Genomic DNA, 25,201 nt, shown 5'->3' on the forward strand with positions numbered 1-25,201 from the left:
AGCTTTGTTTCGGTGACGAGCAATGGCAAACAATGGACAGGGTGCGGTAGTAGTAAATCACACATCACGCCCCGTTTTACGCCGTAAATTAATGGAATACTACGGAGTTGGTGCATTTCCGATCTTGCTACATCGACTACATCGAAGGGACTCGAGGCATTTACTAAGTCCCAAGTTGAGCTGATTTCCTAGCTCATTGTTCGCTATAGCCCCTTTTTTCTATGGCGGCATGGAGTGTTGACGAACATGCGACGCCGAGGCGATGGATAGTAGTGCCGCAAAAACAATGGCGCGACCACCCTGGCAGCAATTTTCACATTGTTCGGCTTCGTCACCTTTCCACCAAATTAGCCTTGTTGCTTTTTGTGAAACACACGGTCGTAGACCACAGGGTCTATGCATAGTCACCAATCTAGCGTTCTACCCATCGATCTAACAAAGTCTCGCGAACAATACGCACGTGATCATCTACCTCCGGCATACTTGCTGATGCAGACATGTCCCCGGACGTCGTGCATGGCTACTACGATCAACAAACAGGAACAATAGCCAATGTGTGTGATGGTGGCTGCCCGTCTCTCGTCGAGAAGTTGTACGAAAGTCCCAACACAACGAAAATGCTCACCAGATAGCTCATTCACGGGTTATTATTAGTCCAAACAGTACATTCGCTAACCGTGGTGACTAAATTCAGCCGCATATCGATGAAAGCCGACACTTTAAGCCTCATTTACGAGGTTGCAAATCGCCCTGCGACACAAAGCAATGCTCGACAACTTCTGAAATAATTATGGCGGCCAAACATGTAACCAAACACGTTCGGCCACAGATTCGAAATATAAAAAGCCCAACTCCGACCGTGTTTTATCCTCATCAACTCAATCTCACAAATGTACAAGTCGCTTTTGATCCTCGCTACTGTCGCTGCCCAAGCCTTCGCTGCCCCAGCTGCCGAAGCCGCCCCCGAAGCCATCCTTCCTACCAACGTGATCCCGACTAACGTGCTCCCCACCAACATTATTCCCTCTGGTGTGATCCCTACCGGTATCATTCCCTCGGGGCTCCCCATCCCCTCGAATCTCCCCGGTTTGCCCAACCCTGGTGATGGTATTAACGGTTTAATTGGCACTGTTGGTGACCTCCTCAACAGCATTCTCTCGTCGTTGCTTAAGCTCTTGGGCGGTAAGCTTGGTAAGCGTGACAACGCTGTCGCGGACCTCCTTGGTTCGCTTGGCCCCCTCATCCAAGGTCTTTTGCAAAGCGTCGGTAACCTTTTGAACGGCGGCAAGATTATCGCTACCCGTGAAGAGGGCGCTGACCAAACTTTGCTTGCCCTCGTTGCCGAGCTCCAAGTGTTGGACAAGTCGCTCAAGGCTTCGCTTTCTGCTGAGAAAGACAAGCGTGACTTTACCGATATTGAACAATCGGCTGCTCGCCTTCAAGCCTTCTTTGCCTAATGAGCTAGACTCAATTGTTAGGATTATACTTTGAATATACAACCAGAAAATTTAAATCTCAATTTGCATGAACAACAGGTGTTCAATTGGATGATTACCTGTGTTTCGAATCAACAATTAGATATGGATCGACTTGACTAAGGGCGACGTAATCAGATCAAGATGTTGCGTATATAAGACAGCAAAACGGGAAGCTACTTGCTCTAACGTGATTGTCAGTTGTGAAAGTGAAAGTTTCAAAACCATTCAAAGGTTGTTGAAAGAATATACAATTGAATATCAGAATTTTGGAAAGTTCCACTGATTAATAAGAACTTACTCGACACTTGGTAGCAGCAATGATTCTAGACTTTGCCGTTGTCATGGACTCGTAAACAATTGTCACAAGTGAGATGCCAATATCGGTGTTATTGCTTGATACGCCCGTTTATGTGGTTCAGACACGACCATGTCAGATCGTGACGCGCTTCGGTGATCAAAATAGACGATATGACAGACAGCAGACGATTAACGAAGACACGCGCTTCGAAGGTTTACGTGGTCAGCAAGAGTTATCCTCGTCGTCTTACTCGTTGAAATGCCATAGTCCTACAATTTGCGTACTCACAAGGCTTCCCAGCTTTTTGAGCCCTGCCACCCCCGTTGTTAAGGGGTTCGCCCTTGTATGACATTCTGATAGCGCTAATGTTCTCGTGCCCATTGTGCAGTCGTCTGATTTATATGACCCCCCGCCTTTCTTACGACGACTACCTACAGAATTTACCATGGGCATCGCTGTAGGTATCGATTTGGGTACCACCAACTCCTGTGTTGCTCGATTTGCCAACGACAGGTGCGACATCATCGTTAACGACCTCGGAAACAGAACCACCCCGTCGATCGTGGCCTTCAACAACAAGGAACGGTTATTCGGCGATGTTGCCAAAGTCCAAATGGCGTTGAACCCTGCAAATACCGTGTACGACGTCAAGCGGTTGATTGGTCGCAGATTTGCCGACCCTGAAGTCCGACATGACATGAAACACTTACAATATAAAGTTTTTGAGCAAAATGGCAAGCCTATGGTTGAAGTGAAATTTAAAGAAGAACTCAAAGTCTTTTCGCCTGAAGAAATATCCTCCATGATATTGGGGAAGATGAGGGAGGTTGCTGAAACTTCCTTAGGTGAGAGGGTGACGGATGCTGTCGTTACCGTCCCGGCCTATTTTAACAATTCCCAACGGCAAGCCACCAAAGATTCTGCTAAGATGGCTGGCCTCAATGTGTTACAAATCATCAACGAACCCACCGCTGCTGCCATTACTTACAGCATGAACAAGGTCGACCACACTAAAAGCAAACAGATCGTGTTGATCTTTGATCTCGGTGGTGGCACGTTCGACTTATCGTTATTAACGATAAATAAAGGCGTTTTCAGAGTTATGACCACCGCTGGTGACACTCATTTGGGTGGTGAAGATTTCAACAGCCGTTTGGTCAATCACTTCATTGCTGAGGTTGAGCGCAAGACTCGTAAGGATCTCACTGGCAATCTTAGAGCGTTGAGAAGGTTGAGAAGCGCTTGTGAGAGGGTCAAGATTAGATTATCATCACTGACAGAAGCCTCATTCCAGATCGACTGCTTGTTTAAAGGGTTCGATCTCGACACCTCCATCACTAGGACTAAGTTTGAAGAGTTGTGTGATGACCTATTCAAAATCACCATGAACTTGACACAAAAGGTATTGGAAAATGCGAGAATTGACAAACTGCAAATTAACGAAATTGTTCTTGTTGGAGGCTCCACTAGAATTCCCAAGATTCAAAACTTAATCTCGACCTATTTTGGCAAAAAACCCAACCATTCCGTCAACCCAGATGAAGCTGTTGCCTACGGTGCAGGTGTGCAAGCGGCCATATTATCGGGTGACTCTTCTGCGTTAATCCAAAGTGTGGATTTGCGGGATGTGACTTCTTTGTCACTTGGCGTAAAGAACTATCTGGGTCTCATGACCACTTTGATTCCGAGAAACTCTGTAATTCCCATCAAAGTGACGAAAAGATTCACGACTCATAGAGACCACCAGACTGTTGTACTGTTTTCAGTGTTTGAAGGCGACAGAGCTCAATCGAAAGACAATAACTTCTTAGGCAAGTGCATAATGCTGAATTTCCCACCGGCTCTGCGAGGTGTGCCTTCATTTGCTGTCACTTTCGACTTGGATATCGATGGGATATTAAATGTGTCTGCCATCGATAGAAGTACTGGAAAATCGCAGGAAGTTGCTATTGATTACTACAAGAAAAGATCATCGCAAGATGAGATTTATCGGATGATTGCCGAATCAAAGATGTACAAGGAAGAGGATGAAGCTGTAGTCGCGAGAGTTAATGCCAAAGTTGATCTTGAGAAGTACCTATACTTTTTGAAGAATTCATTCAATCCTCGCTCAACAAATAATATTAGTTACTTTGAACAGCAAATTCTCGAAAAGGAAATTGAAGACAGCGAATTGTGGCTACAGGACTCACAAGCAGCCAGCCAAAATGACTTTGTTGCCCACCACAAAGCGCTTAAGCTGGTGGCAGACCCCATCATGTTTAAGGAAATTCCTGAAGTGCGAATTAGAGCTGAAGCCGATACCGAAATCCTTTGTGAGGGAGCAAACTCAGTCGAAGAAGTCGACTTAACCTGCGCGTGATTATAGTGTAACAGTGATATCAAAACGAACAATAACCAACACTTTGTGTAGCTTATAAGTGAACACTCGCAAACTTACTGTCTATTGATGTGAATGCGGCTTACGCACACAGGCCCAACTTGGGTCAATGACGATTGTGACGCACTTTTGAATAGCCCCATACACCCCGCCTGAACTCTTTTCACCAGAAAACGTCTAACTTCTTCATCAATATTTCTTAGAGTCATTATTCTACATCTAATTTCCTCCCGTCGTCTATAGTGAGGCTCACTACATCTACCATCTTGATCAGTGCGACTGAAAATTTTCAGGGCCATGATGTGGGTGAGAACGTATGCGCTGGCAGCCAAGCCTAGCACAAAGATTGCCTCGACGTTGTTGCTTCTGCGGAATCCAGTGATCTCTGCCGACATACCTGCGTTCGAAGCGCAGTACTACAAGTACCAGAAGGAGCTCTGGAAACGGTTAATGTGGACGTTCCCGAAGTGGTTTTACTTCAGAGAAGGTACGCTTGCCGCCCAAAAGTTTAAAGAACTCAACCGGGATCCCGTCGACAATAACCCTAACATCGAGTACCCGCGAGGTCGCCCTGAAATCCGTCAGAACCGTGACCGTCGATTCAAACAAGAATTGAAGCTCCCCAAGACTTACGTCGAGGGCGAAACTGCCGAACCCGCGGCCGATGCCAGCAATGATTTGTCGAGAAAGATTGTCCCTAACTCGCGAGTGACCAAAGCCGATGAAGCTAACGACCAAACCTCATTGGAACGTCAGTTGGCCCGCTCGTTATACCTTGTCGTAGGCGACGGCAAGTCGTGGGATTTCCCCAACTTCCCTCAACCGGAAACCCCCACTGCCTTGGATGAAGTGGCCGAAGCAGGGTTGTACAAAATTGGCGGTGACCGCATTAACTACTTCAACGTCTCTAACACTCCGTGCCATGTTGAGACCAAAGACGACGCCAAGCATTACTTCATCAAATCTCACATTGTGCTGGGCGAGTTTGTCCCGCAAAACGGCATCAAGTACTTGTGGTTGACCAAGGACGAATTAAAGGACAAGATCCCCCGTTACGACGACGTGGCTCACTTGTTAAACGACGTGTAAATAGACTGTACATAATGGAATTTTATTACTTCAAGGTAAAGCCCCCGCATATGTAAATTACAAATTCTTCTTGCCCCGAATCGCTTTCTCAGCAGCAAATACCAGTCTATCAACAAGCAGACCGACGATCAAAACCCCCGCAATCAGCGAGATCACACCAAGCACAAAGCCCGACCAAGTCTTAGCGTACTGCTCACGGTTGATTATCTTGAGCGGCGAGATGTCGAAATTGAAGAATACCCCCGGGGTGCCCCCCAACGCGTGCATCGTGTGTTGATGATCTTGATCACGGCCACCACGAATAGGACGAGAGTGAGTGACGGCACTGAATTGGTTTGTTTCCACTGCAGGCTCCTCAGGGTCAATGAACTCTTTACGAGTGGAAATGACCTTAAGGTAGTAGGCCGCCATACGGTGCTTCTCGCCAACGATGAACTCAACGTCGTCCAAGGGATGCGTCAGTTCGTCGACGAAGTGGTGAGCTTGTTCTTCATCGCCAAATGAGAGGTGGTGGACAAAGTGGTCAAAGTTGAATTTATCAGGGTACTTGTCGTACAACAGCATGTCATGGACATGACGACGCTGAGAGTAAAAAGAGGTTCCCGGACCAAAGTCCATCACCCCACTCACACGGCGAATTTCCGTCAGACCCTTCACGCGACATCCTTCGTTACCATTGATGCGGTCCTTAAGACGTTGTACGTAACCTTCCTTCTCACATTGCTCAATGTTCTCCCCGTCATAAAATGCCCACTGCTTGAGTGCATACGCTGCCTTGACCACCTCACAAGAGTTGCAACAGTATTCATTATTGTCTTGAGGCAATGCGCCGTGGCAAGATCCACACGGTTGCTGACCCCCCTTGGCCAACTCATCAACGTCCAAGTGCACATTGACAAAGTTGCTATCAGAGTCTTTAATCTCATCCTTGATGTTTCCTTCACCGTCCTTGGTAAGACGGAATTTTTGAAACCCTTGTTGCAACAAATCAAGCAGTGAGTCGCCAGTTTGATCAGTGATGTCGAGCAGCAACAAGTCACAAGGAATGTTGGGGAAAGAGATATCCAAATTAATCTTGAGCTTGCGATTGATGTCGCGATCAACCACCAAATCTGGCCGTGTAATCACTGTGGTGTAATCAGCGTACTCATTATTGATGAGTACCAACACCAAAATCACACATATAAGAGTGATGATCCCACCCAGGGTCGTTCGGATCCGAGCATCTTCAACTGTCTTTGCAAACGCGTCAATGCTAAGCAACTTCGGCCTGGGCATTAGTGACGTGGAGCTTGGATACTACGGACGCGCACAAACTGGTGATGAAGATTTCAACGCTTCAACGCCTGAAAGCTAAGGGGAAACGAAAACGACATGATGTAGTGGGTGGCATTCGAACTGTAGCCATAAATGCCATGTTTGTTTATCGATGAGGAGTTGGCTATATATAGACTTCAGGAGGTGGCGCAAGTGTCTCACCTCCTTTGTCACCAGACACATTAATGATTTTTCACAAGATACGAGACTGTTCGGCGGTAATTTCGAATACACGGGTCTATCATATGAGTGTTTTCACCCTACTGTAAATTGAAAGCTGACTTTAAATAAATTTTTCAGTTGATCTGCTCCCAATACCTATCTTTGTTTACGGATCATGGGGCTCAGCTTGTTTTCCGCCTATGCAACCAGTGCGCGCTTTTTTTTTTTTTGACTTCAGGGTCGTGCACGGTTCAAGTCGCGAAGTAATCAACAACAGCGTCGATACCACGACACCAGCTATGAGTGTCGAGTTCCGATCGGTGTCTACGACATCCAACTTTCTGCTCAATCTGCTGCTGACCAGCATTACCAGAGTGGCGCTGGCTCCACTCAATCATTCGTTCAACAAACAACTGTTGGCACTGGACCATCTTTACTTCCAATGTCTTCTGTTGAAAAAACGGTTGGAGCTGATCGAAGGGATGGCCCCGTTCATGAATTTGGCTTTTAATGCTGCTGAAGGATGTGCCGAACAGCAAGCCTTGGCCTTACTGCAGCAAATGCAACAAGAGTCTCATCGCATCGAAGAGGGGTTTGAAGGTGCTTTGGGCTTTGGGCTTTCAGGAGGTCAAACCGGAGCCGGGTTTAAATCCCGCAACCACATTTTTACGTTTACCGCGGGGGTGTTGCCGGCCAACATCAGCGTGGATCCTGCCACCCAGTTGTGGAAATTATTTCAACAAGGAGCGCCCCTTTGTCTCATCTTTAACACCATCTATCCTAAGCACCAGATCCAGGTGATCGGGCTGGATGATTTGCGTATTTGCAAAAAGCTGGTGTACGATTTCTTGATTGCAGTCAAGACTCATCTTCAATTTGATGATGACTTAATGTTCACGATTTCTAACGTGTTCAGTGATGATACCCAAGACTTGTGCAGAATTATAAAAGTGGTTAACAAGTTATTACTGCTTCTGGAGGTTGACGCGGTGGCACAAATGATCGGCGATATCCAAATTAACGACGACCGTTCCAAAGTGTTCCGTGAGATTATCGAGACCGAACGCAAATACGTGCAAGACCTTGAGACTTTGCAAGCATACCGAACCGACCTAGTCAACGCTCAACTTTTCTCACTGGAGCAAATTCATACCCTTTTCCCAAACCTCAACGAGATCATTGACTTTCAACGGCGGTTTTTAATGGGTCTTGAATGTAACATCAATGTCCCTGACAAATACCAACGCATTGGTCTGGTGTTTATTCATGCAGCTCTGGGTCCATTCAAGCTGTACGAACCGTGGACTATTGGCCAATTGGCTGCTATTGAATTGATTAATAAAGAGGCGGGTAACTTGAGAAAGCTGCTGCAATTATTGGACCCCGGGTTTGAGTTGCAGCTGTTCTTACTCAAGCCAATTCAACGGTTGTGCAAGTATCCTTTACTTTTGAAAGAGCTCATCAAGGCTGGACCCGACGAACCGCTTTCAAATGAGCTTAAATTGGCATTAACGGCGATGAAAGAGCTTGCTAATGATGTCAATGAAGCTCAAAGACGCGCGGAGAACGTCGAATACCTCCAAAAGCTTGTCGCTCGTGTTCAAGATTGGAAAGGTTTCAACTTAAAGGATCAAGGCGAACTTCTCTACCATGGGGTTGTTGGTGTGAGGGATGTTGAAAATGAAAAGGAGTACGTTGCCTATTTATTCGAAAAAATCATTTTCTTCTTTACTGAGGTCGATGCTCGACCCGATAAAGAAAAGAAGAAGAACTTGTTGGGTAACCGAAAGAAGAGCACGTCGCTGCTGTCACTGGTGAACTTGTTGGAAACGACGAGCGACAAAACTCCGCTTGTGCTTAAGGGCAGAGTTTACATTTCTGAAGTTTACAACATTTCTCTGTCAAACACTCCAACTGGGTACACGTTAGTGATCTCGTGGCTGGGTAAGAAGGAGCTGGGCAGCTTCACGTTGAGATACCGTACAGAAGAGTTCCGGAATCAATGGGAACTGTGTTTGAGAAACTTGAAGACCTCAGAGATGAACTATCACATTCAACGTCGTTTACGCGACCTGCAAGGCTCACAAGTGACTAATGATCTGTTGTACGATGTGGCTGCGGCGTATTGCACAACTCCTCTGACAGACCTGATACTGTTACGTCTGTCGAACGGGCTGCTGTATTTCAACAACCGTCACCAGCTGCTGCTGCTGACGTTTCTGATGATGAGACAGACCCGCACTCTGAGACTGCTGGCTAATGGCACCATCACACTGACACAACCGGAGGGAATCAGAATCAAGTTAATCTACAACAAAATCGAGATTTCCGAGCCCCTCGTGGTTCTGCCTGACATTCAATTTAACGAGTTATACCTGAAGATTTCGGGAATGATCGTTAATCTGGATCAAATCAACGACGACATTTTGGTGAACAAGCTCAAGTACAAGGATGAAGACGGTGACTTTGTGGTGATGGATCTGAATGATGACTGGAACTTGGCGGTGGACATGTTGGAGGAAATGGGTGAGGCTACGGTAGGAGGGGGCGATGACTTTTATTACGATCTTTCGATTTTCGTTTCCTAGGCGTTTTTAATACATATGCGATATCATCAAGATGTAAGTGTTTATCATTAGGGATTGCTGGTGCATTTCGGAAATCTGTTTGCGAGAGACCAAGTGTTCATTTCGGCATACATCACCCTACAAATTGCCCCATTAGGGGGCATGAGTCACAGCAAGTACTCCGGGAATTTGGGCGAACCCCGCCGAAACTGATAAGGGAAAACCGCAGCACTCCCTAGAGTTGCCAAGGAGATCATTGATAACCACGAACTATACGGTTTGAGCCCGTGCGGACCTAGTCGCTTCATAGCTCCGGGGCCCCGCAGGCACGGGACGATAACATCGTCAAAGAAACTCGAACGTAATCCTATCGAAAAGTGTGGCTATACAACGCCTACGTAGTAATGTAGGCGAACTCAAGCAAATTGTGAAAGGTATTCCACCATCCCCTCAGCCATCACGCGGGTCATTCATTGACCGCGGCAGCAGTTGACGCCAATTGACGCTTTTGGCGCAGGAGGTTCGAGACCCCCCACGTGACCCCATATTGCCTAAACAGATAGCGACACCCGATCATACCAAAGTAAGTGGGGTCGTGATTGCTAATGACCGCCACCAACGAAGTGAGGCTTTCCAAAATGTAAGTGTTCGCTCAATTGACCGTGTTGTGGCTAGAACGACGTGTACTAACAGCAGACCATTATCCCCTAAGCGGGGACAGCAGCTCGGAACCGCCGCTGCTACGTGGACCAAAATCAAGCTGGTCACCAACGGTGTTACCGACGAGGCTGATGGCAACGAAGACAGCGTCCAATTGCCTTTGATTGATTATGATCCCAGCGGTGAGATCTTTATCGTTCACCCCCAAGTGAATGTGGTTGAGGTGTGGGATTGGGACCTGACTCTGGACGACCTCTGTCTTGCCACTAGGTCAAAGATTGGCGGTAAAGCCAAAGGTACCATCGAGTGTATGCGGGTGATGTCTAATCTGAACCTCGCAATTGCTCGTGACAACTACCTCGAGCTCCACACCGTTTACATTGACCTGGACACCACCGACGTGGTGGCGACCATCGATGTGGGGGCTCATATTGTTCATATCCGCCGTGGTAGTGGCTGGATCGTTGCAGGCGACGAGTATGGCCAACTCCACATATTTGACGACTCATTGAACCCCCAAGATACCAAATACTACACATCATTAGATAAGCTGGGGACGCCTATCTTTGACGTTCAGGGCGACTGGTTGGTCTATTCGCCAGTGAGAGCGGAGCATCTACGATTGAAAGGCGAGGCTCGCCTGGGGTACATGTCACGAAATTTAACTCCTGTGAAGATGCCTCCGCGAGGTCCGCTACTTGCTCGAGTGCTACTGCTGTTTTCCAAACTGGCTTTGGACGGCTTAATTGCTCTTCTGCGGGCGCTGCTGAAGCGAATAAAGCATTTGGTCAACGAAGGCGCTGACTATCGAGCCCTGCTGATTTCAAAGCTGATCGGTAACCTATTGTACAGCACGGCTCTGCAAACGGCTCTGTCAATTCAAAAGACTGCCGATGCTCGCAAGCCTCAGGATAACCAATTAATCAAAGTGATTCATTTAGGCACCAATGCCACTAAAGCAGCATTCCGCCCCCCTGGTGGGATACTGGCGGTACTGCTTCTGCCATACGACCTTCAGTTGATTCAAGTTTCCCACCGTGGCGACACTTATTACATGTGGGACTTATACCGCCTTCCATTAGAAATATCTCTCGTGGGCAAGTTTACTAGAGGAAAAACCAAAGCAGTTGTCCACGACCTCACTTGGTACATGACTCAAACTGAGCTGGGTGGTGTCAATTGTGGATTTGGACTGGTGCTGGAAGGGCTGGGAACCGTCCACTGGTTCAATATCAACTATTTCTGGGGTCAAACCAATAACCTCCCCGTTCGCTCAAATAAACTGGGCCAGCCCCAATTTGTCGATGCTTGGCTTTTCCCTCTGGAGGAAGCTCAACGCATTATCACCTTACCCAAACAGCATAAACTTGGAATTTTGACCAAACTGGGGGCACTTAAAATCGTGACTTCAATCGATGGCAGTCACTCCTACCAGTACGACATCCCTCTAACTTTACCAGAGAATTGGCAAGATTACGACCGCGTGGTATTTGACCAATCTCCAGAGACTGTCGACACTACTGTCAAGTCGAAGGTGACCTCGAGTGACGCCATCGCCCAAGCAGAAATTAATACGTGCTTTGCCTTTTTGAACCTTGTTAATAACGACAACGTTGCTTTTGCCACATTCGACGAGGCGGCTCCCATTTGGGGATCAACAGAGGTGACGATCGTCAAACCTTTTGGGTTGAGTCCAACAAAGCCAGCTGCGCTGGAAAGTGATGAGGTCGATGTTCTTGGCGATGTTGTTATCGACCCTGATCTGGTTGAGTGCTTAGCTCCTATTCAATGACGTCTATGAAATTCAATACAAATCATATATATACTAGTGTCAATTTAAAAGAACATGCGGATGAGTTCGAGAATGGCCCCGCCACACACCAAAAACACCAACACAATAATCCACGGCTTGGACAAAGGGAACTCAGTCTTGTTGGCAGCGGCCCTCTTCTTGCCCCAACTTTTGGTAACCTTCTTTTCAAACTGGGCGTTGGCCTCCCGTTGCTTGCGAGTTTGAAGAGCCTGAGGTTAGTATCTTGAAGGTAGAATGTCTCTTTGAGTGGCAAACAAAGCCTCTCTTGATGTGACCGAGGGACCAAGCTCGTAGTGAGGAGTCTCACTTACCATGAGTATGTGACGTGTTTTCAAAGTTCGCGCGTCGCGATCTTTGTTTGCAGCCAAGGCTTAACCTTGGGCCCTCATTTGGGGTAGATCAGCAAAAGAGAGAACTTCAAAACCTGTTTAGATAATAATGTTAGCTCAGTAAGCAAATGCATATTCGATGTGAAAAGAAAAATGAATTAATTTTGATGGCAAGGGCGGGGAACGACGCTAAGACGGTCCAAGGGAGATAAAACTCAAAAAATAAGTAGCGTCGCTTGGTTTCGATCCAAGGACCTTTGGGTTATGAGCCCAACGCGCTACCACTGCGCCACGACGCTATTTTCGATTTTTGTTAAGTTAGGAGAATAATCAGACAATGACAATATGGATATCATGCGCAACATTTCCGTGTTCTTGTCAAATCAAACCATCAGAAGTATTTCGTTGTACTTTAAAGAGAAGTTGAGATAACTTACTGACCCAAATATGATTCTCACGACTTGCTGGTCGTCGTATTTTATACGCGACTGTTTAGTTCGTGGAGTGAATAAAAAAAAAACGTGGATTGAACAACACCAGCGTTACATTGAGACAGGCAAGGGGCAGGGTATACACTTACCACCACCATCTAACGAGCAGTGGTTTCTGACCCAACTTTATGTGTTTTTGTTTTCAATCAAGGCGTCTCTCAAGTGATTGGCTCGAATCACCCATGGCTATGGGGTAATTGGCTAACATAATCCCAAAAAGAGAGATCAGGGTTCGATACCCTGTGGCTACGGGCCACATTCCCCCTTTTGCTTGAGCACCCTACTTCAGTTATTATTCTCTCGCTTCCTCAACTCGCGGATATCTTATCTGTTTTTTTTTTTTTTTTTTTTTTTTTTTTTTTTTTTTTTTTTTTTTTTTTTTTTTTTTTTTTTTTTTTTTTTTTTTTTTTTTTTTTTTTTTTTTTTTTTTTTTTTTTTTTTTTTTTTTTTTTTTTTTTTTTTTTTTTTTTTTTTTTTTTTTTTTTTTTTTTTTTTTTTTTTTTTTTTTTTTTTTTTTTTTTTTTTTTTTTTTTTTTTTTTTTTTTTTTTTTTTTTTTTTTTTTTTTTTTTTTTTTTTTTTTTTTTTTTTTTTTTTTTTTTTTTTTTTTTTTTTTTTTTTTTTTTTTTTTTTTTTTTTTTTTTTTTTTTTTTTTTTTTTTTTTTTTTTTTTTTTTTTTTTTTTTTTTTTTTTTTTTTTTTTTTTTTTTTTTTTTTTTTTTTTTTTTTTTTTTTTTTTTTTTTTTTTTTTTTTTTTTTTTTTTTTTTTTTTTTTTTTTTTTTTTTTTTTTTTTTTTTTTTTTTTTTTTTTTTTTTTTTTTTTTTTTTTTTTTTTTTTTTTTTTTTTTTTTTTTTTTTTTTTTTTTTTTTTTTTTTTTTTTTTTTTTTTTTTTTTTCATGGCGGTAGTCGGCTCTTGGTGTCTTCTACAATCGTTTTTTACAGGTAGATATTAATGCATACTTATAGATAAAAAAAAATCATTCAAGCAAGTGTTGACGCCTAAAGCTGAAGTGCAATTGGCTAATGCAATACTAGAGGTTAAGTCGAGGTTCAATCCTTCGTGTTTGAGCCTCCGACTACCTGCTTAACATCCACCTTCCCACAATCGTTACCTGATTTTTCAGCCGATATTGAATTTTCCAATCCGCACATTCTGCTGCTGAAAGTGCATACGAACAATTGAGAAACTCTAAGGCGTGAGTGTATTTGTCACTTGAAAACCAATACAGAATTAAGGGTAAAGGAATGAAAAAGGCTATTCAGTGATGATTAAATATGTTCACGGTAACTTAAGTAACCTGGTTTTTGCGAGCTCGATGAGGGTGGGTGCACCGACCTAAATGAATTTCAGCTAATATTTTGACGACTTCGGTGTCGGTGGCTCGGGGATTGTCCGACGCCGAGAAAGCCCAGGCCTAGATCGCCCCTTTCCTAATAGGGAAGCCCTCCCCATAACCCCACCTTCTCGAGACAAACTCGCACTATCAGCTGCTGATCAACGGCTTTAGTGTCTGGGTCATCGCAGACTAACCACACGCCCTAGACAATGTTATCTCCCGTACTCCCCACACTCGCTTAGTTGGACCCCACACCACAAACGTTGGCCCATGAACAAAGTTCGAGATCCTCCTCCACAATTACCCCACACTTTCTCACATGCAATTTGCTCCTGGGGATCCCGCCACAAATGCGTCACGGCAGTAGCACCGTCTCCGTGCGAAAAACGCGCCGTCACGACTGCGGCGGCGTTGTCATTGCGCGCTCCCCCCTCTCCGAAACCTCGGTCTAAAGTTGAACCCCATGCACGCAGACCATGTGCTGGGGATCGACTCGTTTAAAAACCCGGCGGGCGCGCCCCGTGCGCTAAAGTTCAATCATGGCTTACTCCGCGGCAGTGCCTTTAGTTAAGGACGACGCCATCCAGCTCGATAAGTATCTCCGTACGAAGTTACCCCTCGATGAAAAGACGGTGCTGAAGTCAGTGCCGTTGCCGGGCTCTGAGCAGCCGGGGTTTTCGGCAATCTATCGCAACCAGGCTTCCCCAGACAAAGTGGTGCTGTGTATCCACCCGCAATTAACCACGCTTTACGACTTGTTCGAACACCTGGCTAAGATTTACCAGAAGCAGGAGGCGTTCGGTACCCGTATCACCAATCCCGATGGCTCTTACGGCGACTACCAATGGATCCTGTACGAAGACGTCTATCGCCGTCGTCTCAACTTGGGGGCGGGGATCTTCTTCGTTCTTGAAAACAACCCGTTCCGCACCGACTCTGAAGTCCACCAAAAGTGCGTGTACACCTCTACTCGTCCCGAAACTGCCGCTGGACAATCGCCCGTCGACGCCCTGCCGTTTGTGGTGACGTTATACTCGCACAACCGGGCCGAATGGGTGCTTTCTGACTGCGCCTGTGTCGCCTACTCGTTGTGCTCCACTGCCCTTTACGACTCGTTGGGGCCGGAAACGCTGAAGTACATTTTGGAACTCACTCAATCGCCCATCCTTATCTGTTCTAAGGAGAAGATTGCGAATTTGATCAAGTTGAAGGAACGGTTCCCTGAAGAGCTCTCTAATGTCATCGCGGTGATCCTGATGGATGCGTTCAACGACAATGACAACAGCTTGGTGGAAGCGGCTAAGGCTGCCAACATCATGGCCTACGATATTCACCAAGTGGAACGCTATGGTGAAATCAACCCGTTGCCTGTGGTGCCGCCGTCGCCTAACACCGTGTACACCATCTCGTTCACCTCTGGTACCACCGGTGCTAACCCTAAGGGGGTGGTGTTGATGAACCGTCAAGCGGTGGCGGCAGTGACTTTCTGCGCAACTCAAGCGGAGAACATTGACAACCCTACCGCCTACCTGTTCTTGCCGTTGGCTCATATCTACGAGCGGATGACTTGTCAGTTTGCGTTGTTCAAGGGTGCTCGTATCGGGTTCCCGCCCTCGGCGCTGCCGCTTACATTATTGGAAGATGTCCAATTGCTTCGTCCCCACATGCTTGCTCTTGTCCCTAGAGTGTACTCGAAGCTTGAAGCGGGTATCAAGCAGCAAACTGTTAACAACGAAGAAAAGCCCATTCTTAAGTCGTTGTTCACTCGGGCAATCAACAAGAAGATGGAATTGCAGCTGAGAGAAGAAGGTGACCCTGGTAACCACATTCTTTACGACCGTTTACTCGGTCTTTTGCGTAAGAAGATTGGTATGGATCGTTTAGTCGCTTTCACCACTGGGTCTGCTCCCATCGCTCCTGAAACTATCAAGTTTATGAAGGCGGCCGTCAATGTCGGTATGTCGCAAGGTTACGGGTTGACCGAATCGTTCGCTGGGGTCATGCTGACTCCCAAATACGACATCAACCCCGGTTCGTGTGGTCTGATTGCTGTTACCACTGAGATGCGTCTCCGTGAAATCCCAGAAATGGGTTACACTGCCAACGACGAAGGTGGTCCCCGAGGTGAATTGTTATTACGGGGCCCGCAAATTTTCACTGAATACTACAAGAACCCTGAAGAGACCGAGAAGGCCCTCGACAAGGACGGCTGGTTCTACACCGGTGATGTGGCTCGTATTGACGCCAAGAACTTCAACCGGATCCACGTAATTGACAGAGTGAAGAACTACCTTAAGTTGTCGCAAGGTGAATACGTTACTCCTGAACGTTGTGAGAACTTGTACATGGCTACCAACCCTGCTTTGGGTCAAATCTACGTCCACGGTGATGGTTTGCAAAACTACCTCGTTGGTGTGCTTGGCATTGAGGATGCAGTGGCTCCCGAATTCTTCTCCAAGTTATACGGTACTAAGTTCCCCACTCACGCTGAGGCTTTGACCTACGCCAACAAGCCTGAAAACAAGAAAAAGCTTCTTAACTACTTGAACGGTAATGTTGGCGATAAGTTGCAAAGTTACGAGAAGCTCAAGAATGTCAGAATTGCCATCGACCCCTTGGGTACCCCCGGTGGTGATTTGTTGACTCCCACTATCAAGTTGAAGCGTGCGGTTGCGTTGAAGCACTTCCGCGACTTGTTCGACGAGTTGTACGCTGAAGGTAACTTATTCGAAAGTGCCGCCAAACCCAAGTTGTAGAGTGGGAAATTTTGTATGGTCAGTGTATGAGGATAGTAATGAAAAATGCAAAGAAAATACTACAATTATTGCAATAACGTATGAGTCTAGGTCGTTAATACATTAATCATTATAGGGCAATCTTTTTTGCCACGGGTATAACTTCGTCATCGTTCAACTTCCGCTTGAGATCAGCATGACTGTTACCGTTCCAGGCATCATCGATAGTAGACGCCACTTCATCCATAGCTTCAGGCTTCAATGCCGCCAAAAGCCTCTGTCCTGGCTCACAATCCTCAAGTATGTCGTGGAAGTTTGCCGCAAAGTGGTCAGCTATCTTTTTCGTTGCTCCCAGTGGTTCATGAACACTATTAAATATGACATCGATGAAAGATAACATCGACAGAGTGGCAAGCCCGTTACCGTCTATGATCTCCTTGAACCACGAGAAAATTGGCCTGCACACATTGTGTTCAATCAAATGATCAGCGCAGTCGTTGTCACACAAACTGATGACATATTTGAGACAACGAAGAGCTGCAAGACGCGTGATTACCAGTTTGCTTCTCTCGATCACTTTGGCAACCGCAAGTAACACTTTATCATCATAGAAAAATCGCCTCAGCGGGGGATATATTTTGGCATGATCTTTGAAGCAAAAGCTGGTCAACTCACACAAATTTTGCAACAAACAGGGGTCAGAAGAAGTCGTCAAATGAGCGAATAGCGCCGGCGCCAGCTCACTATAGAAGTCAGCCAAGTAATCCTTGAAGTCGTCTTCAGCATTGCCATAATCAACGTCGTTGGCGGCAGGATCAACAAGTACCTTGATAGCTTCGTACGCCTGACTTTTAAGCCCGGTGGTCAGGTCGTCCACAAGCAAGTTCACCAAAATATTGTAAAGTGGCGCCAATTCACCGTTGGCTCTCACCAAGTTGGTCATAATGTGCACCATCAGCATATCCTGTTCGATCATTACCGTGGTAAGCTCAATGCCGAGTGCTCGAATAGCAGGATCACTGTCACCAAGAGCAAAATAAACCATTTTAAATAGACCATGTTTAATAGTGGCAGTGAAAAACTCGACCTTCTGATACAGCTGAAGATGTTTAGCCATAAGGATATATTGATGAAGCATGCGGATGCCATTCCGCTTCAAACCCACCGAGGAGGACAACTCTTCGTGAAAGCACTTGCCGTTCATAGAACCATCCTTGGGTTCTGAGTGATTTGAGATATCTATGTCTGTCAATGCATCAGGCGTTTTGGGTGGTGTAGTGTCTTGCAGTTCGGGATCCACGGGCAATGCAGGGGGTTTGTGATCAGTCCCATTACTTTTGCAAGGCACCAGTTCATTGTACAAGCTGAATAATCGCTCGAGTAGATCCAGTTCGATGAAATGACTAATAATCTCCATCTGGTTGGTGAAGATCATTGTCAGTAGCATACTGTTGGCCAGTTCGTCGCCATACTTGGCCCACACCAGGTTTTTCAAATATTGTAACCTGAAATCTCTCTGGAAGATCTCGATCTTGTCAACTGGCACCACCTCTATCATTCGACTGATGTCAATATTGTAACGGTGTTCAGCTTTAATATTTGGACATTCGCGATCGTATTCAAGAACGCCGGCCACCAAAGCAGTCTTTTCTGGGGAATCTATGAAATCGTCGATCACCAGAGGCTCTTGATAACCCACTAGCAGGCGAACAATATCTCCCATTGTCCACAAAGCTTCGTTATCCTGATTTTGCTCCGCCTCGGTCAACAACGGGATAAGGGCAGCAAAGTAGTCGAGCGAGATCCACTGAGACGCGATGCGTTGACGCGTAAACAGATGTTTGGCCCCAACGTCCAATGCTGATGCAACCTCTTTCAAATTGTCATACTCGGGTTTGGGAGGGTACGATATGGGACCAGTAATGAGCTCGGTGATATCGTCGCCCTCGCCTAACAGCAGCACGACATAGTGTAGCAGAATACCAGGGCTAATGCTTTCACGTTGGACTTTGACGATAAAGTCGCAAAGGTCGGCGCAGCCCTCGGTTTCTTGGAACAGAAGCGCGAGGTCCTTGCCCAGCAGGTCTGTCCACACAATGAGGGTTTCCTGTTGCCGCTGGTAGTGAATGTTGCCATTCAAGTAGCTTTTGAGGATGATCTTATCGTGGTCATGCTCGTTTCTCACCAAAAAGTATGCCAGCTGATGCTCGTGGTCAATCTTCCCAACACAGTACCCGGTGCCGTTATCGATCCAGTCTTCCCCTTGGAGGAGGTACACTTTCACCCGTCTTGGGAACTGCGGGAAGAGCGACGACGAGTCGGATTCGCTGCTCCCGTCGTCACTGACGGGGGAGCTTCGTAGATTGTCCATGTGTCGCTCGAAGTTGAGTGTGAGGCGCGTAAAAGAGTCGCGTGGAGCCCCGGCGTGCGGGTTCTACATCTCGCCTCAGGACCCGTTTTCGTTTTAATTCAGGGTGCAGGAGAGAAAAAAAGCAACGCCAGGGCAGATGCTGAAGCTGTCGGAAGTGGTGTGCGGAAGCTGTCACTGCCGGCACAGTGCGAGTGCGAACGGGCGGTGAAGTTCGACAAAAGATGCTCATCGCGAACTTTGACTAACTATGCTGGTGGTGGGGTCGCTTATCTTTTGCACACACTGTGGTAACCTATTGGACGCCCAAACCGAGGGTGATTCCGACATTCGTTGTGGGTTGTGCACCGCCACTTACCCCAAGAAGAAATTCTCCGACTTGAAGGTGGTGACATCGCTGAGCGACGATGCCTTCCCCTCCAGAATCAAGATGAACCGGCTGGCGGTGAAGACCACGTTGAACAAGGACGAGATGGACGAAGGGGCTACCATCAAGGAGAAGTGTCCCAAATGTGGCAACGAGGAAATGCAATACCACACGTTACAGCTTAGATCGGCAGATGAAGGGGCCACGGTGTTTTACACCTGTACTCTGTGTGGGTACCGCTTCCGGACCAATAACTGAGGCGGTGGTGATGATGATATCAATTGGAATGGCGTTTTGGTGAACGTCATCAGCTGGAGAGGAGGGGGTAGAAGAGCATACCGGTTATGAATAATAGACACAATATTTCGCATTACTACAAAACCTAATGTATTAAAAGTTATTATAACTCATTATTTACCGTGTATTACCAGAAACCAGTCTAAGCCTTAACCGCGTACTCGAGTTCGCCCGAGTTTTCGTATTCGTACATGTCCAACGCCACGATCGCCGACTCTCTCACCACCTGCTCCTTATCTTGAGCAAACTTTTGCAAGATCGGCAACACGTCGTCGGTGGCAATCGACCCGAGAGCTTCGGCGGCTTCGTGTCTCACCATGGGCGCCTCAGTGTCGTCAGAAAGGACCTTGACCAACGACGGCACCGTTACCGGGTTGCACATTTGCCCGAAGACGTAGGCGATTTCGTGCTTGAACAACGCCAGCGAGTCGTCGAAGCCAGTAGCCAAGGCAAGCGCCGCCTCATCGGTGTTGAGGTCGCGCAATCTGAACATGGCCCGATAACGCTCAAACAACGGCTTCAGTTGGTCGTTCAAGATATCTTGCAACTTGGGCACCTTCAGTTCCTTAGTGAGTTCCATGGGAGGAGCAGGGTCGATCGAGGTGTACGCCAGCTGTTCCAATTGTTCGGTCTTAGCCTTCTCCAGGTTTTCCCAGTTGATTCTTTCGATGGCCAACTCACAGGTTTGTCTGATCTCTTCGAGAGGGTCGTTTTCGTAGTATTCCTTCAACAACGGGAGCGAGCCTTGGTGACCGATGGCACCCAAAGCTTCAGCTGCTTCGTGTCTCACCATACACTGTTGCGATTCGTCCTTGAGGACGTTTTGGAGATGAGGGGCGGCGTAGTCGTTCTTGATTTGGCCGAGGACGTAGGCGACTTCGTGCTTCAAAAGCTCAGAGTCGTCCTTGAACGCTTCGGCGATGTAGTCGATGGCGGTGGTGGCATCGTTACCGCCTTCAGCGCCGATGTTCTTCAAGTTGAACAACGCCCGGAACCGGTTAGCAAGCTGGGACTCGGGGTTGCAAAGGATTTCCTTCAACTGGGCCAACAGGGCCTGGTCAACGTCGACTTCAGACATGGAGATGAGGTGCGATAACTAGGCTCGCAAGATGAGGTGGCTATAAAATTTTTATGCACTCCGACATCGGACGGTGGAACGGACTTACGAACACGGCTTGGCCCTTCGGATCTTCCCTATTTGGGAGAGATCTGTTTTGAGATACGGGCTGATCTGAGTGTCTTGGGCTACTCTCTCTATACTATAGTCTTATGATGCTTGAGGGTGCACCTTCTCGATCAACATAAGTCACGTTGATTCATATAGACTTCCAGAACTTTGTAAAGACCGCAAACAACGACGTTATCACAGCTTCATCGAGTTTACAAGTGTGAATAGTTAGCGGTCTTTATCATGGAAGTTCTTGTGGTGGCACCATCGCACTAACAAATTTAGGTAATTTGTGTACTCACATCTATGGTAATGACTACACCGGAAGCCACGGAACCAAATAACTAAGCTCGACCACTTTCAACTTCCACAATGTAACTTCGATTTAATCGTTATTGTCACCGCGTAAATCTCATTAATCTCGGCCCTTTCTCTCCTCCCCTCACCCTGGCTTTGGTGCGCACATCATCCCAATTTTCAGATCCACTACCCAAGTATGGCTGCCCCTCCTCCCCAGCTGATGCCCATGCCCGACTTGAGCAACGCCATTGTTGCTCAGGACGAGATGGGCCGTCCTTTCATCATTGTGCGAGATCAAGGCACCAAGCAGCGCAAGCTGGGCATTGAGGCCACCAAGTCCCACATCCTCGCCGCCCGCTCGGTCGCGTCGATCATCAAGACGTCGCTTGGCCCTCGGGGGATGGACAAAATTATGGTCAGTCAGGACGGAGAAATCACCATCACCAACGACGGTGCCACCATTCTTTCCCAGATGGACCTCGACAACGAAATTGCCAAGTTGATGGTGGAACTCTCGCAATCGCAAGACGACGAGATCGGTGACGGGACCACCGGGGTGGTGGTGCTTGCCCTGGCATTGTTAGACCAAGCCCTCGACCTTATTGAACAAGGTATCCACCAAATCAAGATCGCCAACGGTTTCGACGAAGCGTGCAAGATTGCCGTGAAGCAATTGGACGCTGTCTCCGACGCTATTGACATTTCGGCATCGCTGAACGATGGCAACTTGTTGAAACTGGCCAAGACTTCGTTGGGTTCCAAGATTGTGCTGAAACTGCACGACCAATTTGCCAAAATGGCGGTGGACGCGGTGTTAGCTGTGGCCAACTTTGAACGGAAAGACGTTGACTTTGAGTTGATCAAGATTGAAAAGAAGGTTGGTGGCTCGATTGAAGACCTGAGACTTGTCAAGGGGGTTCTTTTAGAGAAAGACTGGTCTCACCCGCAAATGAAGAAGGTGGTCGAAGACGCTAAGATCGCTATATTGACCTGTCCTTTTGAACCGCCTAAGCCTAAGACTAAGCATAAGCTTGATATCAGCTCGGTGGAAGAATTCAAGGCTTTACAAGAGTACGAACAGAAAAAATTTCAGGAAATGATCGACCAAGTCAAGGCCGCCGGGGCCAACGTTGTCGCCTGTCAATGGGGGTTCGATGACGAAGCTAACCACTTGTTGTACGCTAACGGCCTCAACGCCATCCGGTGGATTGGCGGTAGCGAGCTTGAACAATTGGCCATTGCCACCAACGGCCGTATCGTCCCTCGTTTCGAGGACTTGTCGGCGGAAAAGTTGGGTCACGCTGGTGTGATCAGAGAGCTTGAGTTTGGTACCACACGTGACCGGATGTTGTGTGTGGAAGACTGCTCCAACACTCGAGCTGTCACCTGTTTCCTCCGTGGTTCCAACCAGATGATCGTTGACGAAGCTCAAAGAGCCTTGCACGACTCCTTGTGTGTCGTGCGTAACCTTATCCGGGACTCGAGAGTGGTGTACGGTGGGGGTGCTGCCGAACTTGCTTGTCTGATTGCTGTGGCTGATGCTGCTGATCAGCAACGGGGTATTGACCAATACGCGTTCCGAGCATTCTCTCAGGCGTTGGACACCATCCCGATGACCTTAGCGGAAAACTCGGGTTTGGACCCCATCAACACCTTGGCGCTGCTTAAAGCTAAGCAAGTGTTGGAAAAGCTGTCAAACTTGGGTGTCGACTGTTTGAGTAAGGGCACCAACGACATGAAGGAGTTGTTTGTCATCGACCCGTTGATTGGGAAGAAGCAACAATTGTTGTTGGCGACCCAATTGACCCGGATGATCTTGAAGATCAACGACGTGATCATTAGTGGTAAGGATGAGTACTGAAGAGAATACATAATCAATTAGATGCAAATTTTTATGCTGAAGTTGGTCGTAACTATTTGTACCCGTTGTACAAATCGATTGTACTGCACCTATAACATAGTGATAGTGAAAAAGTTCAGCTTGTCAAACTCACTTGGTTCCGTGGCTTGATGGGTAAACTAACAATTAACCGCCTTCTTAACATTCAGGATTCATTTCGGTAAATCTACCCCATTGCAATCGGAATCATCTCTTTCGGCTCTACAAAGATATTCAATATCATTGATATAATTCAAAAACGCTCTACGTGCATTGATAGAATTCAAGCCGGTTAAATTTGGGACCCTTGTCTAGAATTCTACAGAGTGTGAGTAGAATTTGGTTGGCGACGACGGATAAAAGAAGGACCACTTCTTGCGTAATCAAACGTTACGGAACCTACTCAAAGAGTAAAAAACGCAGTTACATCTAGTAAAAATTATATCGTATTAGTGTATGTGTTGGCTAGTCTCACCAACAACCTGGCGGCGCGATTATCTCTCGCCCCTATTTTCGAGGAATATGGACTTATAGTTTGCTGGTGACCAATCGATATAGCACAAACTAGATCTCCGGTAACCTTTAATGTATTGGATTGACTATTTACAAACTACTTCAATTTTTCAAATCAATATCGGCGTTAATAACCAATTGTTGCTTTCGCTCGCCGGGCCGCCGATTTGAGCACCTGCACACTTTTACACGCACCAAACTCACCCAGCCTTCCACCACTACCATGTCGTTCTCGAGCACCCCAGCGGTGGTGATGGACAACGGGACCGGGCTTACCAAGCTCGGTTTTGCAGGAAATGACTCTCCCTCGTGGGTGTTCCCCACCGCTATTGCCACGTCGACGTCACTGCGGAAATTGGAGGACCTCGATTTCTACATTGGCGACGAGGCGATCGACGCCGCCCAGGGCCCCAACTACTCGTTGAGCTACCCGATCAAGCACGGTCAGATTGAGGACTGGGACCACATGGAACGTTTCTGGGAAAACTCCATTTTCAAGTACTTGCGGTGTGAACCTGAGGACCACTACTTTTTGTTGACTGAACCTCCGCTTAACCCTCCGGAAAACCGTGAAGCAACGGCAGAAATCATGTTTGAGTCGTTCAATTGTGCCGGGTTGTACATTGCCGTGCAGGCGGTGTTGGCGTTGGCGGCGCTGTGGACGTCGCTGAAAGTCCAGGACCGGTCGTTGACGGGTACCGTTATCGATCTGGGTGACGGTGTCACTCACGTTATCCCCGTTGCCGAAGGTTATGTCATTGGCACCGCCATCAAGAACATTCCTTTGGCAGGGAGAGACATCACCTTGTTCATCCAACAATTGTTGAGAGACCGTGGTGAGGCCGATACTTCGTTGGCCACTGCCGAAAAGATTAAGCAAGAGTTCTGTTATGTGTGTCCCGACATGGTGAAGGAATTTGCCAAGTTTGACCACTACCCGCAAGAGAAGTTTGCTCAATACATCGTTGAATACGCTGACCGCAACCGGAACAAGACCGTTGACGTTGGTTACGAACGGTTCTTGGCGCCGGAAATCTTTTTCAACCCCGAAATTTGTTCGCTGGACTACTTGACGCCGTTGCCCGTGGTGGTGGACCAAGTCATTCAGCTGTCGCCGATAGATGTGCGTAAAAAGCTTTACAAGAACATTGTGTTGTCCGGGGGGTCGACGATGTTCAAGGACTTTGGCCGTAGATTGCAACGAGACATCAAGGGCATCGTCAACGACAGAATGGAACTCAACTACCTTGCCACTGGCGTGCGCAGTACCGGTATTGATGTTCAAGTGATCTCTCACAAGAAGCAACGTACTGCCGTATGGTATGGGGGGTCGCTCTTGGCGTCGACCGCCGAGTTCAAGCGTTACTGCTACACCAAGGCCGACTACGACGAAATTGGGCCGTCGGTGGTGAGAAACTTCTCGTTGTTTGGTGTGCCGTAAGTTATGACCGGAACGGATATAGATAATCGATATTATCGAGACGTTGTCGTGTAATGTAGACGGCTATATTATGTGAATTGTGTGTGTGGGGGAAGTTTTTCGTATACGGGATGTGACAGATTGGTCTTACACTAATGACGTCATCGTTCATCGCGGAGGGGCCGGAGGGGCGAATCCCGTCGAAGGATACCAGCTAAGCGTTCATCGACTCTCC

General features: G+C 47.1%; 11 protein-coding genes across 11 annotated transcripts; 8 read left to right on the forward strand and 3 right to left on the reverse strand. All coding sequences in view use genetic code 12, as the record gives it.

The window, feature by feature from the left end:
* Positions 1–890: 890 nt before the first annotated feature.
* Positions 891–1,457, forward strand: DIURU_004835 (uncharacterized protein; the record flags this gene model as incomplete). The annotated part of the gene is made up of 1 exon (XM_034157752.1): positions 891–1,457. The coding sequence occupies one exon, from the start codon at positions 891–893 to the stop codon at positions 1,455–1,457; it is 567 nt and encodes a 188-aa protein (XP_034010239.1).
* Positions 1,458–2,221: 764 nt separating this feature from the next.
* On the forward strand, positions 2,222–4,138 carry DIURU_004836 (uncharacterized protein; the record flags this gene model as incomplete). Its single annotated transcript, XM_034157753.1, has 1 exon — positions 2,222–4,138. One exon carries the CDS (start codon positions 2,222–2,224, stop codon positions 4,136–4,138), a length of 1,917 nt encoding a protein of 638 aa, XP_034010240.1.
* Positions 4,139–4,453: 315 nt separating this feature from the next.
* Positions 4,454–5,245, forward strand: DIURU_004837 (mitochondrial 54S ribosomal protein mL46; the record flags this gene model as incomplete). The annotated part of the gene is made up of 1 exon (XM_034157754.1): positions 4,454–5,245. The coding sequence occupies one exon, from the start codon at positions 4,454–4,456 to the stop codon at positions 5,243–5,245; it is 792 nt and encodes a 263-aa protein (XP_034010241.1).
* A 57-nt stretch (positions 5,246–5,302) lies between these two features.
* ERV46 (Erv46p) lies at positions 5,303–6,523 on the reverse strand (the record flags this gene model as incomplete). The annotated part of the gene is made up of 1 exon (XM_034157755.1): positions 5,303–6,523. One exon carries the CDS (start codon positions 6,521–6,523, stop codon positions 5,303–5,305), a length of 1,221 nt encoding a protein of 406 aa, XP_034010242.1.
* Positions 6,524–7,023: 500 nt separating this feature from the next.
* CDC24 (Rho family guanine nucleotide exchange factor) lies at positions 7,024–11,743 on the forward strand (the record flags this gene model as incomplete). Its single annotated transcript, XM_034157756.1, has 2 exons — positions 7,024–9,303; positions 9,851–11,743. The coding sequence occupies 2 exons, from the start codon at positions 7,024–7,026 to the stop codon at positions 11,741–11,743; spliced, it is 4,173 nt and encodes a 1,390-aa protein (XP_034010243.1).
* Positions 11,744–14,458: 2,715 nt separating this feature from the next.
* DIURU_004840 (uncharacterized protein) lies at positions 14,459–16,675 on the forward strand (the record flags this gene model as incomplete). Its single annotated transcript, XM_034157758.1, has 1 exon — positions 14,459–16,675. The coding sequence occupies one exon, from the start codon at positions 14,459–14,461 to the stop codon at positions 16,673–16,675; it is 2,217 nt and encodes a 738-aa protein (XP_034010244.1).
* A 109-nt stretch (positions 16,676–16,784) lies between these two features.
* PSY2 (Psy2p) lies at positions 16,785–19,025 on the reverse strand (the record flags this gene model as incomplete). The annotated part of the gene is made up of 1 exon (XM_034157759.1): positions 16,785–19,025. One exon carries the CDS (start codon positions 19,023–19,025, stop codon positions 16,785–16,787), a length of 2,241 nt encoding a protein of 746 aa, XP_034010245.1.
* Positions 19,026–19,272: 247 nt separating this feature from the next.
* RPA12 (DNA-directed RNA polymerase I core subunit) lies at positions 19,273–19,647 on the forward strand (the record flags this gene model as incomplete). The annotated part of the gene is made up of 1 exon (XM_034157760.1): positions 19,273–19,647. One exon carries the CDS (start codon positions 19,273–19,275, stop codon positions 19,645–19,647), a length of 375 nt encoding a protein of 124 aa, XP_034010246.1.
* Positions 19,648–19,828: 181 nt separating this feature from the next.
* DIURU_004843 (deoxyhypusine monooxygenase) lies at positions 19,829–20,764 on the reverse strand (the record flags this gene model as incomplete). The annotated part of the gene is made up of 1 exon (XM_034157761.1): positions 19,829–20,764. One exon carries the CDS (start codon positions 20,762–20,764, stop codon positions 19,829–19,831), a length of 936 nt encoding a protein of 311 aa, XP_034010247.1.
* Positions 20,765–21,350: 586 nt separating this feature from the next.
* On the forward strand, positions 21,351–23,015 carry CCT5 (chaperonin-containing T-complex subunit; the record flags this gene model as incomplete). The annotated part of the gene is made up of 1 exon (XM_034157762.1): positions 21,351–23,015. The coding sequence occupies one exon, from the start codon at positions 21,351–21,353 to the stop codon at positions 23,013–23,015; it is 1,665 nt and encodes a 554-aa protein (XP_034010248.1).
* A 754-nt stretch (positions 23,016–23,769) lies between these two features.
* ARP3 (actin-related protein 3) lies at positions 23,770–24,987 on the forward strand (the record flags this gene model as incomplete). Its single annotated transcript, XM_034157763.1, has 1 exon — positions 23,770–24,987. One exon carries the CDS (start codon positions 23,770–23,772, stop codon positions 24,985–24,987), a length of 1,218 nt encoding a protein of 405 aa, XP_034010249.1.
* Positions 24,988–25,201: the final 214 nt, after the last annotated feature.

This window comes from Diutina rugosa (assembly GCF_008704595.1).
Source record: "Diutina rugosa strain CBS 613 chromosome Unknown scaffold2_size729309, whole genome shotgun sequence".
Classification (NCBI taxonomy): Eukaryota; Fungi; Ascomycota; class Pichiomycetes; order Serinales; family Debaryomycetaceae; genus Diutina; species Diutina rugosa.